The sequence below is a fragment of the Artibeus jamaicensis genome, unplaced genomic scaffold (genome assembly GCF_021234435.1).
Source record: "Artibeus jamaicensis isolate MK-2021 breed Jamaican fruit bat unplaced genomic scaffold, CSHL_Jam_final scaffold_537, whole genome shotgun sequence".
In the NCBI taxonomy this organism is placed as follows: domain Eukaryota; kingdom Metazoa; phylum Chordata; class Mammalia; order Chiroptera; family Phyllostomidae; genus Artibeus; species Artibeus jamaicensis.
In genome coordinates this window covers 5,075,717-5,090,336 of record NW_026522047.1, presented here as the reverse complement: position 1 = coordinate 5,090,336, position 14,620 = coordinate 5,075,717, and the positions used below count along the sequence as shown (strand labels likewise).

Sequence of the window (14,620 nt, the reverse complement as noted above, 5' to 3'; positions counted from 1 at the left end):
AGGCAAGGGCACAAACTGTCAAAAAAGAAATATAAATCAATAAGCAAAACAATGAGAATAGCTGGTGTAATACCGACAGGAAAAGGTTCGGAGAGAGACCAGTGAACTCTGTCCCGGGCGGCTGGAGCGAGGGCGTGGTCCCGGGTGGTGGGCTCGGCTTCCAGGGCTGGGAACGCGACTGGATGTTTACTCGGCTGTAAGTTTTGACCATCATTGTTAATTCAGCCTTTAAAAATTGAAATACAAACTCATCTAACTTGTTCATTTTGGGGGGTAACAAATTAGTGAAGTGATTCGAGTGTTTCTGATGCAAATAAAACCTGGGCAGCCTTGCAGAGGACCAGCTCCGGGTGCCCAGGGCCCTCCTGTGTCGCCGTGAAGACCCAGGTGTGGACACCTGGGAACGCTGGGGTGATGTCAATGTGCCACGCTTTTCGGTGCGCCCTTGGAGAAAAGGACCACGCTGCTGTGCTGACTGTGGTCAGCCTGTGGTCCTCTGCCGGTTGTCGGCACCACTGATGAAGATCTTCCCCTTCGCCTGTTCTAGCTTTGAGACCAGGAGTGGCGGTGGCGGAAGGAAGAGTGACAGGAAAGGCCGTGGTGGGCATGCAGTTAACATGCCAGGCAGCACCCAGCGACAGGCTGGCTCCCCAGAGGCACACCCCACCCACGGCCCCCGGGCCTCGGGGCACCGGCAGGCTCATTTTGGGTGTGCGGGGTGCCCCACCCTGCCAGCTGGCGCCCTGACAGTGCTTGGCCTGTGGGAATGTGCCAGCCAGTACACTTGCCTTCTCTGCCAGTCCCTACGATTTCAGAGAAAAGACACAGTCCCAGGGATTCAGGGGACACTGCGTCATGGAACCCACAGGCTGTTCTCACAGAGGTTACTGTGCCTGTACCAAAGCAGTGTGGACGGGAGGAAGGCTCGCTTCTGTGCCCAACATCCAGACCCGTAGGTTTACTAAACAACTGCTCGCTATGCACTTGACAACAAACTGCTGTATTTTTTTTTCAAATGGGTTGCAGGGCAAAACTCAGCTGTCAAGAAAAGCAGGCGTTTGACAGCGCCATGTAAGTCCAAGTTCAACCTTCTCCCTTCTCAGTTCACAGACCGTGTTCCGTGGCTGCGAGCTCAATGTTTCTGTTACAAACTGATGTGACAGAAGTCCCGTCAACCTGCACAAACACGGTCATGGAGTTTTCCGCTCCCCAATGTTTCACAGCCCACCGCTGCAAACTTCAGGGAAAAGGGGGTCTTTGGGGGACTGACGTCACAGTGGAAGCGGATGAGCAACTTCCCAGGCCTGTGACAAAGTGCACCCCACTCTGGGTTCATTCTGTGCAGCTCGGGAGCTGGGAAACCCCTTCATTCACAGCTGCTGGTGGCCCCCCCGGCACATCAGTTTCTGTCAATATCACAAGGATCCTGCAGCATCCTTATCCTGAATTTGTTAACAAACGAGGAATCTAAAGCCTGCCACCCTTACTTATTTCAGATTGCGGCATCGTTTGCGCACATATCTATCTCACACCTTTTCATCAAACTGAATTTCCCTCTAGTTTGGCTTGTTTTAATTGAAAAATAATTGTAAACTATAGAAAGCACACGGTTCAAACGATACACATACTCGTTGGTCGTGTGTGTCTGTCTCCCAGGCACTGGGACTGGTCTGTGGACAACACCGAATGCGGAGCGTGTCTCCGCACCCCCGGTTCCAGCAGGTGGGGCCGCGCCAGGTGCGAGACTGAGTGACTTGCACGCCGAAACGGAGGCAATCCCGTGGAAAGGGGAACAGTGAGAGGGGTTGGGATGGGGACAGGGTTGCAGTTCTCAACTGTGCAGTCCGCGGAGGCTGCCCTGAGAAAGTGACGTTTGAGCAAATACTCAGAGGTGAAGGCGTTAACATCCACCTAGGAGAGCAGGGTCCTGGAGCAGAGAGGGGACAGCCAGTGCCGACGCCCCCAGAGCAGGATCAGGCCTTCAGCGCAAGGGGCGGCAAGGAGGCCAGGGCGCTTGCAGCTGAAGGCCGACGGGGGAGGGGTCAGACACGCGGTCAGGGAGCGACACAGAACATTCAAGAGCCATGGTAAACACCCTGAGCAAGGGGAACCACTGTGGACTTGGGAACAGCAACAGGGCATGACCTGACGTTTTCCCAGGCCACACGGGGGCAAGGGCAGATGCAGGGAAACCAGTTAAGGGCAGGCCCGGTATGACGGGCAGCAGAGTGGGGACTCAGATGGTCAAAGCTGTCTGCGTCTGGATGTACTTTGAATAGAGTGGGTTTTATACGGCAGATTGGAGATGTGGTGTGAGAGAAACGGAGGAATCAAGGACGGCACCGAGGTGTGAGCTCTGGAATGATGACATTTCACCAAACGAGACGGGAAGTCGTGAGGGAACTCATCCAGGAGGAGGAGGAGGAGGAGCTCAGTGCCGCACACATCCAGGCTGAGATGGACGGGAGGCGCCCTGACGGACATGAGGAGCACGTGGTGAGCACGTCCTGGCAACAGGCGCATCGCTTAACCTTCTGTCCCTCTTGCTCATGCTGCTAGCGATAGAACTGCACGCTGAAAAGTGCTAGTTAATAAGGGATGCGAGAAAGTGTGTGCAGGCACAGTGACCCTCAGCTCCAAACGGCGTGGACTCTAACCAAGGAAGGGAGCGTGGATGTCATACACCTGCTGCGCAGTAGTGTGGGCGCCCTCGAGACCTCCCTGAAGGTGTCTCGCAGGGCCCAGTCCGGCCCAGCGTCCTGTGTGGGGGCCCTGGCCGTCGGCTGACAGCAAGAACAGCTGCTGATTTTAAAAGTGGTGTTGCGAGTCTGACCCCTTGTAGGGGTAACTGAGTGGGGAAGAATCAAGAGAATTTAAAAAAGCGTAATCAACATTTTAAATCATCTGGCTTGTTTTTTTGACCAGATATTTAATTTACTTTGAAATTTTAAAAAGAAAATGAAGTGATGTGAGGAATTAATACGTACTGAAAACTCACCCAAGGAAATGGGGGGACCAGGTTTCTCACTGTTGGAGGTTACAGACCAGCAAGAGGGGGCAGCTGAAGTGATTCAAGTGAGACCAGTGGCTTAGAGCTGGATACAGCCGTAGGGCCTCGTGTTTATCTTAATATATTTACAGGCATGCATACATCCTCAGGTGGGTAGATGCCTGTGTTCTGTGCTCCGCCAGGCGAGGGCCCGGAAGGAAACACACCTCAGTAGCAACAAGCACCCCAGCATCCGGATCTTGGTTCCTAACACCATTTCCCAGTAGAAGAACCCAAGTATGAAATAAATGTCCATGAGGATATACTGATATAAATCACCAAATAATTAAATGGAGCATAGACTAACTTCTCCCATGAGAGAACCCCAAATAATTTATGTACATTACACCCCCCCCAAGGAGATGGAGCAGAACCCACTTCCCTTACATGGGAACTGCGTACAGTGACTTCCCTCCAAGGAAGGCGGCCTGGACACAGGGGGCTGGGTAGCCCCCAACGCTCCCTGCCTCCGCCTCAGCCTCAGCCTCGGCCTCGGCCTCGGCCTCCGCCTCCGCCTCCTCTCCCTGTGCCGTTGGCTTCACAGCCCCGCCAGCTGCTAAACATTAGATTTGAACCTTACAGCCATTCCCCATGCTCTGTTTTTTGGACTGTTTATTCTTTTACAGTACTTTGATTTTGCAGTTTTGGCTTATGAGGGAGTTTGCTCAACATGAGTCCAAAAATGCTTTTGCTTACACCACTTCTGAGAATTAAAAACAGACACGGTGTTAGCATCGATGCTGACAGTTCTAGAACAAACTCAAACACACAGATTGTGAAAAGTTAAAAGGAAGTCTGATCTTAATCCTGTAAAAAAAGTATATATGTAAAATGTATGTAACATTTATCAGACTGGCTTCTAAAAGAAGCAATAATTCTTATTAGGCAATCATCTCTGCACTCAATCCTATTTTCTCTCTTAACAGTGGTCTGCATTCCTCTCTAACTGTCCCATTTTCCTGACGAATTTGTTCAGCACATGTTGTCAGGCTGGATGACTGAGCCTCCGAACTCGGGTTTCCCCACTTTGCTTTGCGTGTGGGTTTCATAGTAAAGGCTCCTAAGTAAGAAAGTCAATCTATAGTTTTAAAAAGTGTTTTACCTTTACAGTAATGAACTATGTATCCTCAAATATAAACAATTTTCCATATTTCACTATTATGGGTCAAAGCAGGTCACACACACTCAAATCCTCACTAAAATATTTTGCTCAGCTATCACTGTCTGTGGCATTTTGTAGAAAACCATGCGGAACTTTCTAGCAGATAAAGTCCGGCAGATTTTTTATTTCAATGCTAACATTGTGGTTGTTTGGTGATTTAAACTTAAAACTGTAGTGAACTCATTATAGGAATTTTTTTTTAATCTACAAATTCAGTAAACCCTTAAGAAATCAGAAATCCTAATACTTGTTCTGCACTTCTGTTGCTCATAGCAACAGAATTTGCCCTGCTGTGGAGCGGACGCGGCAGTCTGCTGTGTATCAGAGAACTGCCCCGAGTCTGCCTCCAAAGACGGCTTTTGCACTTTCTAGCTTCAGAGGGGCAGGGGGAGGGGAGGAGACCCTTGAGAAGTGTTTTTGGTGAGAACCCTCAGCCTGCAGGCACAGTCACACCATTAACGCAGGAAGGTGGTGGAGAAAAAAAGGGTACAGCTGAGTCTTTTTATCACGCTCTCGGCCGGCCGCCACCTCTCTGACGTGACTTAGAAACCAGGATGGTTTATGCCTGTGCAGTGCTCTCTTCCCGAGGGGAACCGGAATGTCAGGAATGTCAATCCCACACAAGCGGAAATGCAAAGCCCAAAGCAGCGGCCTGGCAGGGGCCCAGGCAAACGGATGGAGTGGGAAGAAGCATGCTTCTGGCAAGGGCAAGTTCACCACCGCCGCTCCTCAGGTTACAAGGGGCTTCTGCACCCCAGATGATAGCTGCCGGTCCTAGTGATGGACTGACACCAGCAGTTTCTATCGGTGCCGGCTCGATGCCTCTGGGCCAGACTCCGAGAGAAAGGTGCCCATTCCCGAGCCACCAACAGCACCCCAGTGGGTGAGACTACTTTCTCATTGAAGACTGCCACAGCCCCCGGACCAGAGGAAGGGGGCAGGATCGCTGCCGGAAAGGCATGGCAGCGAGCCACCCAGTGGAGCGGTGGGGTTAGAGGTTAACAGTGGTCCAGTGTGGGCCGCTGGAACCACCGGCTGACGCTGCTTCTCAGAGCACACTGAAGAACCCTGAGTTTTCCATGTGCATGGAACAGCTGTAGCTTTGCCCCTGCGGGGGGTGTGTGATAAATTCCTGGGCATTGCCAAATCCACTGTTACTGCATCGACTCGAGGGAGAGCGGCTGTGTTGGGAAGACTTAGCACGCATCCAAGGAGACAGATGCGTTTCGGTTGAAATTGAATGCCATGACCTTAACCTTGCAGAAGGTCCTGCATAGCAAAGGACATTTATTTTAGAGCCCTGGCTGCTTCTGATGGCACAGAATCCACGGTGGGGAAGCCTGACGCCTGTTCGCCGAGAGAAGAGGTCCGAATTCTCTGCACCCTGACTTGCAGAGAAGTCTGTAAGTTCCCAGGCCCATTGTCTGCAATGCATCTCCTCTTTTAAGGACCCCGGTAGTGTCAGAGACGCTCTTGGAAGGAGCGTATCTTCCGTTTGCATCACTTGTGATGACTACAGAGGTACCTACACTCCAGATTGCGTTCTCGACAGAACCCACCCCGCCAGTGGCTGCTGGGTGGCCACCATCAGCAGGTCACTGGTTCTCTGTCTCAACAAGTGGAAAACCACAGGGCAGCCCTCTCGAGTCGCGCACTGAGCTGGAATAAGAGGCCCGGGAACACTAGACCTTGAACGCCATCTGGCTGGGGATCCACGTGAGTTATGAGAAGACCGCGTGTGCGCCGCCCTCTCCTTCCACCTCCTTCACTGTCGGACAGTCGCCAAGCCCACACCATCGCAGGAGCCAGCGTGACTCACACCACCTGCGATTTGTCACATCCGGAGGTGAGAGGAGCAGGGACAAACTCCTCTTCCTCTCCCTACAAGGGTAAGGTCATCCAAAATTACCCATTGATTCACAGTCCTGGAAACATTTAAAATGCTACTTTGGTGGGGCCCCAGCGTATGACATCACCCCTTGAGTTGACAACAGACTGGTAGAAAAAAGAGACAAGCACAGTGGAAGAAGTGAACGTCCCAAGCAGTCGACCATGGAGAGCTATTTTTCACCTAGAACATCGTCCACTCCCCTGACGTAACTATCACTGGATGCTGGCGGCACCAAAGCCTTGAGTCAGTGCGGACGTCTCCTCTGAGCCCCAGACCTAGGCTGCCGGCCGGCTACGCAGGGCATCCTCTCCCGAGCTTCTCGCTGGCAGCTCAGCCCAGACAGGTCTCCACGTGCACCCCTACAGCCTTTTCCCAGAACTCGCTCTGGTCCCCTTTGCCCTTTCTCACCTACCTTCTCCTGCACACCAGAAACCTGGCAGCCACTCTGGCTTTCCCCCCACTATACTCCTAAATATATGACCCATCTCAGGGGCTCGCCCTGCACTGGCCTCTCTGCCCCACTGTTGGCGGGCTTCATCCTCTCCTGCTTTACCCTGTCTGTCTCTGCCGGTCCTGGCCACCTCAACTCCATCCCCTGGGAGGTAACAATTCAGGACCTGTTATATATGAGACCCTGATCTTGGCACTCAGTATAAATTGTCTAATTTGGTCTTTGCAAAAACTATGAGATGAGATCATTAGTGTTTGTATTGTACAAGTGAGGGAACTGTCTCAGAATCACGTGCCCGAGACCACACGGTTAATCAGCCCCAGGCCCAGTGTTTGCTCCTGGGATCAGAGCCACGTTCTCGAGCAGTGTCCCACAGTGCGAGGGTGGTGTGTCTGCAAGAAGAAACCACTGATCCGCAAACGACTGCACGATACAAGGATTTAAAGCAATGAAGCAAAACCGTAGTTTAACAGCTTCGCGGAGAACGCAGTAAACCACAGTGAGCTGGTGGTCAGGCTCAGGGTCAAGGCTTCCCAGCGTCCCGCCCGAGCGCCGCCTCATGGAGACTGAGCTGCCCTGTTTGCTTTGTCACTCTCTCAGGACTCAGTTTTGGTGACACAGGGACCATAGCGCTCTGCGTGTCACGGGGTGAGCATGGGTATTAAATATGTGTACTATTCGCAAACCCTGCATTGATGTTTAATAAAAACCAACACCAGAACATGAACAGCGGAAGAGCCAATGAAGGAGAAAAGCACAAACCCAGAAAGTGATACTTACGGAAGCCAGTAGGTGGCCGTCCTCCTTCATGGCGAGGTAGCGGTTGGCACACAAGCCTTTGATTGACACGACCCCTCTCTCCTCTGCTTGGAGCTGCAGCTTGACTGGAAGCAATGGGAAAAATGAGCTTTGTAGCATCATAGAAAGGGGCCATTGCCGCATTCAGGCAATGCAAAGACGGGGGCATCTGAGCAACCTGGGAGTCCGGGGAGACTGGGGGGCGTGGCATGGGGCGGGGATGCCATGAGAGTGGGAGGCAGGTGCACTGGAGGGGGCACTCCCGACCCGCTCTCAGCGCAGGGTCAGTGAGCTGAGCGGAGGGACGGTGTGGAGAAAGTGCTCCCTCTGATACGCAGTGTGCCTCCTCCTGGCTGTATTGCTGCTTAATTATTTTCTTAAGTGCACATAAATTTAAGAGAGGACGGCTAGATCAGGAGCAGAACCACAGAAATGGAGATCACATTGAGGGTTAGCAACAGGGGAGTGGGAGGAGGAGAAGGGGGGAGAAGGTACAGAAAATAAGTAGCATAGATAGTGGGAAGAAAATAGATAGTGGGGTGGGCAAGAATAGTAGGGGAAATGTAGAATCTAAAGAACTTGTGACACGTGGTCATAAACTAAAGGGGGGAAGGGCGGGGGAGGGGGTGCAGGGTGGAGGGGAAAGAAGGGGGAATAGAACAACAGTAATGGCATAATCAATAAAATATATTTAAAAAAATAAATAAAATTTTAAAAAATGTAAACCACTTGTGAGAATTTCCATGCCACAGCCTAAGTCTAACTTTAAACTCTCTAAAGGGGATTTCTAACCAATTCTTCATAAATAAAACCCAATCAAATTGCTCACTGTTATCTTTTGGTTTGTATTCCCTTGAGTTTCAATATATCTCACTTGTAGCTTCCCTATCAATCCAACACCAATGCCTTTACCTTCTCCTTCACGGAGGGAAGGTGATGCATAGGGTTTTGTTTTTTGCAAATATCTACCTAGTGAAAAATGTTTATGCTTAATTTGCTCATACAGTATAAAAAATGATTTTCTGAATAGGCTGGTCTGTTATACTGTATTATGAACTTTAAGCAGATTGTAGGAAAACAAAAAAAATAGATATTACATGAGTATAACAATGATGCCCATAGACAAATCATCTTAAGTAACTCGAATAGAAAGGAAGCTAAAATTTTCTATCTTGTTCTCCCTGTACATCCCTAATTTGCATTCTCCTGCCTAGAACAGCTCCCCTCCCCCACCACCGCTCATGGACTGGGCTAGCAGAGATCACATGAAAAGTAGACTCTGGGGCAAATACATTTACGACACAGCTGTGCTGATCGCAAGGAACGCGTTTGGCCCTGGCCGGGCAGCTCGGGAGGTTAGAGCATCGTCCCAATACCCCAGGCTTGTGGGTTCAATCCCAGTCGGGGCACACACAAGAACCAACCAATGCATGCATCGGCAAGTGGAACAACAAATCGATGTTTCCCCCTCTCGCTCTCAAAAAAATCAACAGTGTTTTTTTTACAAGCACTTTAGATACAAATGTCCAGGCCAACTGAACATAAAAATGTGGGAAAAAAATAAATTGCAGGCCCTAAGTGTTAGAAAGTTGGTGTGGCATCAAAGGCGCAGACTTCTGGGCAAGTGGTATAACTAAGGGTAGCACGGCCGTGTCACGGTAAGAGGGTTAGATACATCGAGGGCGCAGGATAACCTCAAGTGCGGAGCACCTAGTAACAGAGTTCTAAAGTATCTGGAGCCAAAAACTGACAGAAGAAATGAATGAATCAATCAGAACGTGGAATATATGAGTAACATTATCAACCAACTCAACCTGACTTTTTAAAATCTTTGATCAGGTAGGTTTCATTCACCTGGGACTTTGTTCTCCCCTTAACATCCACCCAATGCCTATTCCCCTAGTGGGCTTCCGTCGCTCCAATCAATTACCTTCAGCTGAGACCTTCTCCTTCCCGTCACCACGGGGTCAAGAAATACCAAGGGTCCTCATCCTGAACTGTTGGTGCTCCTGGCTCTTTTTTTTTAAACAATTTGAGATATCATTCACACCTGATACAATTCCTTTAAGACGTACATTCATTTTGATGATTTTTAGTATATCCACAAGTTGTGGGACCATCACCACAGTTACTTTGAGAACATTTTCATCATCCCGTAGCCTGCAGCCCTCACCCCCCACGTCCGTTATACTGCCACCCCCACCCCCAGACTCCCACTAACCTACTTCCTGTCTCTACAGACTTGCCCACTCTGGATAGTTCACATAATAATAGGGTCATCCAATCCGTGGCCTCCCGGGACTGGCTGCATCCACTTAGCATACGGTTGTAGCATGTAGGGGAAGCTTCATTCCCTTTTGACCACCAAATAATATTCCATCGACTACACAGACCACACACGACTGACCCATCAGTTCATGGACCTTTGGGTTGTTTCCAGTTTGGGGCTATTACAAATAATGCTGCCAAGAACATTCTTGCAAAGATTCTGCACAGACACGTGTTTTCATTTCTCTTGGGTCTACCATGAGTGTTCGGGAAAGTGGAACTGCTGGGTCATAGGGCAACTCTGCCTTTCATCAGCCTGTTTCCCAAATTTTACATTTTGGGGTTCCAATTTCTCCACATCCAGGCCAGCCTTGCTTCAGCCTGTGTGTGTGTGCGTGTTTTCTTTACAGCCATCCTAATTCGGTGTGAAGTGATGTTCGGTGGCTCTTATTTGCATTTTTCTGATAGGTATTACACTGAGCATCTTTTCCTGTGCTTATTGGCTATTTGCGTATCGTCTTGAGAAAAATGCCTATTCAGATCACTGGCTTATTTTTATTAGGTTATTTGCCTTTTTATTGTTGAGTTTTCAGAGTCCTTCATGTGCTCTAGGCACAAAAGTCTAACCAGGTATCTGATTTGTACATACTTTTCCCATCCTGTGTGTTGTCTTTTTACTTTCTTATTGCTGTCCTTTGACGCATAAACATTTTAATTCTCAGAAGATGCAATTATACCAACTTGTCCTTTCACTGGGTGTCCTGTGGGGTCCTGTCTAAGGAAGCTCTGCCCGACCGAGGTCACGAAGATTGAGGGACACCCAGCTTTTCTCATCCAGCTTCCCTTCTACCCCACCCACCGTGTGGTTTCGATCCATCTGGTTAGAGTTAGTTTTTACGTGTGATGTGGGGGTCCGGTTTCACACTCAGCTGTGGGCACGTCCAGTTGACAAGAGCATTACACCCAGTGTCTGCAGAATGGACACAAGGGTACTCCCCAAAGAAAATGACTGCCGGCCATGAACCACATTTCAAAACATTTAAAAGGACTGAAATCACACAGAGTATGTTAGAAATTAGTAACAATAAGATATCTGGAAAATCCCCCAAATATTTGGAGATTAAGCAATACATTTCTAAACAAAGATAAAAAAAAACATCACAAAGGAGAAAGTATTTCTAATTATCGGATAATGAAAACTCAACATGCCTACATGGAAAGTTATAGCTTTCAATGTTGATACATGAAAAGCAAAAAATTTAGGAAAATCTAAGTGTCTACCTTAAGGACTAGAAAAAGAAGAGCAAATTAAGCCCAAAGTAAGAGCAGAAGGAATACTATGTAAAATTATATGGTTGAATACATACAGATTAGTAAAAAATAATCCCAAAATGTTGGCAGTAATTTTGAAGTGGTGAAACAAGAATATTTTACTTTCATACGCTTGACATTGAAGTTTTTTTTTTTGGTTGAGCGCATGCATCTTTTATAATAAAAACGTTACAACGTTAGCACTGTCAGAATTTTAAAACATCTAGAATGAAATGCCAAGTGTGTGCCGCATTAACCACGGCCATGAAAATGGCGGCCACGAGTTCCACGAGGGAGGGGAGCTGTCCCAACGAAGGAGACGTGGGAGACCAATCGGTCCAAGGCAAGGTCTAAACCACATGTGGGTCCTGGTTAACACAAACCAACTGCAAAAACAAAAATATTGTAAGACCACAGGAGAAACTTTAACACTAACGGGATAGTCTGTGCTTCTAAGGGAAATTTTAAGGGTTTAGGCATGAGAATGGAAGTCCTTATCTCTGAACGACAGGTATAATCACTTAGGTATTGGGTAGGCACCACCTACGTGCATATCACTCAGGCCAGGACTTTGTGTGGTCATCTGTAAGTGACCCGGTGAAACGGCCTGCGTCTGGGATGCACCTCAAAACAACCCAGCCATCGGGGGGAGAGGAGCTGGGGGTTCAGCTGAAACAAGCTTAGCCATGGGAGGATGACTGTTGAAGCTGTGATGGGCACATGGCGGCTTCATCGGGCTGGTCCTTCTGTTTTTTTACATGTATTTGAAACATTCTCTAACAGAAAGTAACCAGAGGCGGATCAGTGGGCGACCAGTGTTCATTCTGTCCTAGCAGCAATGTTTGAAAGGGACAGTCTCAGACCACCTGGGCTGCTATATAGATATATATATACCCCTTTATATACAGAAATAACCCTAGACTGATGACTTAGCAACCAACATGGATTTATGACAGCTCTGGAGGCTGAGGAGCCCAAGGTCAAGGCGCTGTTCGATTTGGGGTCTGATGAGGACCCTTTTCCTGGTTCACAAATGGCCATGTTCTCTCTGTCTTCACACGGCAGCAGGGGCTAGGGAGCTGGGAGAGTCCCTTTTATATGGACAGTGGCTCCACCCTCCTGAAGTCCCCACCTTCTAACACCGGCACAGTGGGGGCTGGGACTTCAGGGCACGAATTTGGGGGGGGGGGGGACGTGAACGTTCAGTCCACAAGGGGCATGAACACTGAGTCAGTGTTCCGGTGGAGCCGAGAGGCGCTCTGCGGGTCAGCACCTCGGCCACGCACAAGGACGCTGGACAGTCCTGTCCCAGTCGGCCTGCTGGCTGTCGCTGTCCCATGCTGGGCAGCTTCAGGGGGAGGAAGTATGCCGTGGAAGGGTCTTACATGGGACCTGGAAGAGTCCCTCTCCGCAAGGCACTGGATCTTATGACGCAGCGTAAGCCAAAGACACAAGGCGTCTGGGGACAGGGGAGGAAGGCGTCTTCTCAGAGGCGAGGTTTTAAATATTAAGTACTTCGAGACGGAATGAAAGACATTATCTTACATTTCCACAGAAAGAGCACATTGTAAAATTTTCCACCGTTTCAGGAAATTAAACGATATAGTGAACAGGCAAGCTGGCAAAACTCAGTTCTGAAAAACGAAGGACGAGGTAACCTCCCTTCTCCTGAGCAAGGGTCAGAGGTCCATTTCCTCCTCTGCCTACCCAGGGGCACCGCGACTCTCAGCCTAGTTTCTTCGAGGAGATAAAGGTGGCAGCCTTATCTGTCACCCTGTCTAAAAACTAGTCCCTCCGTTAATATTTCGATCTAGATTTTGAGTTATATGCTTGAAAAGGTTCTGCCACAGCTACCCAAAAAGAAAAAAAAAAGATATTTTCTCCCTGTTAATGACATGAAGCCTGCCACCCGAAAGCGCTTCACGAACGACTGTAAAAGAGAACATTCCTTTTCGCGGCGTGATGAGACCCACAGAGAGGGCACGCTGGCCCAGGCTCCGGAGTCACCTGCTTCCCAGGGAAACCTTCTGTGGGTGGGCCTCCTGCTCCCACCCCTCCCCCAGCCTCCCCCGTGGCCTGCTTTCTCCTCTCAGTTTTCCACCATCCTGTCTGCGCCTCCCACCCACGAGCTTCTGGAGGGAAGGGAACCGAGCTGCCCGCCGCTGTGTCTGGCACGAGCACAGTGCCGGGCCCCGGAGGACCCGGCGGACCCAGGACGGACGAAAGCAGGTTGGCAATGGGAAAAGTGGGTGAAGAAGCAAGCGCAGCCACGCCCTCGGTGCTGTGGTCCAGGTGCTCGGTGGAAAGTCTCTCTGGGAGGGCCGAGGGCTGGCGCAGCTCCAAAGGGCAGGTAGGAGGTAACGTCTTGGACGAGGTCCAGGGCACATAGACATGGGGGAAGGGTATTCCTGGGAGAATCCCAGGACTGAGGCACGAAACAGCGGCGCTTGTTCTAAACAGCCAGGTCCCAGGCGGCCAGAGCCACCGGCGAAACCCGGCCCGAGGGACCCAAGGTCCTCTGCCAGAGGGTGGAAAGGGGCCTGAACGCTCCCATATTTCAAAGGCAAAACAAAAGCAGAATATCTAAGGATGCCTAGTAGCGTGAGGAAGCTATTAAGAAACGCTAAAAAGTGACTAACATAAAAATCTGTAAACCTGAGTTGGGGAGGCGGGGATGGTGAGTGACGGGGGACCCACTGAGGCTCCGGGGCAGCTGTCATGGGCTCTGCTTTCTGACCCCAGTGACGGTCACGACAGTGCTCACCTAGCGATGGTTCGTTAAAAGACACGTTTGCTTTGTGTGGAGTTCTGTGTCCACGGTATGTCTCACAGGCTTAAAGTTTTTAAAACTAGAAAAGACAAAAGGACACACTGAAAGACCTCCCCACGCGGACCCCAGACGCAGCTCCTGTCAGCGAGCTGGTGACTGCCCACGGCATTCGGTTTATGGACGCACAAAAGTCAACAATTTTGATAAACACAGACTTCTCTTGGCTTTCTAATGTTGATATTAAGTCCAGTGAGACATGAAAATACAAAAAATAAATAGCGTATTATCCAAGCTTACAATTCAACATTTTCCATTCTGTTGTAGCAAAAACAAGAGCTATAAAACTACCAAATTTAATAATCTCATCAATAGGCAAGATCTCAGTCCAATTGCACAATTACACCTGAAGCCCCACCTACAGCCTCCCTGAGAGACAACTGCCTAACTCTTACCTGAACCTCCTCCCCACTTCCCCCAGCAAAGGTGCGCTTACCCCGTCTCTCCAGCGTGACCTAGACACGCAGCCGCGGCACCCACGCCGTCCACCGTGGGGACACCACCCAGGAGTCCAAGCACTCAGGCCGAGCTCTTCTCGCATTGTTGTCTCGGTGGCCCAAAATACTTTAGAGCTCCTCTTTTGGAATTTCCTTCAGAATCTGCATGGTTTCCTTGAGAATGCGCTCAAGGATGAGAAATCTTAACATCCCAAACACCAGTTTGCAGGCACTGAAAAGGACTTCAGATAGAGCCCAGGCCATCCTCCCCATTTATAAACAGGGGCTGACAGCTAATGAGGTGTGTCCCCAGTAAAAAAAATATATATACACACAAATATATATAATGTATATAATACACATATATAAAATATATATAGTACTACAGATAAAACAGGTTTCTGGAAACAGTCAAGTCTCGGTTTC

General features: G+C 49.5%; 1 protein-coding gene across 1 annotated transcript in view; it reads right to left on the bottom strand.

Annotated features, from left to right (window-relative positions):
- The window catches only part of FGF2 (fibroblast growth factor 2), a 45,119-nt gene that overhangs the window by 6,809 nt on the left and 23,690 nt on the right, over positions 1-14,620 (bottom strand). Inside the window, 1 exon segment of the mRNA XM_053658275.1 lies at positions 7,334-7,437. Within this exon segment, the coding sequence (XP_053514250.1) occupies positions 7,334-7,437 (104 nt within the window).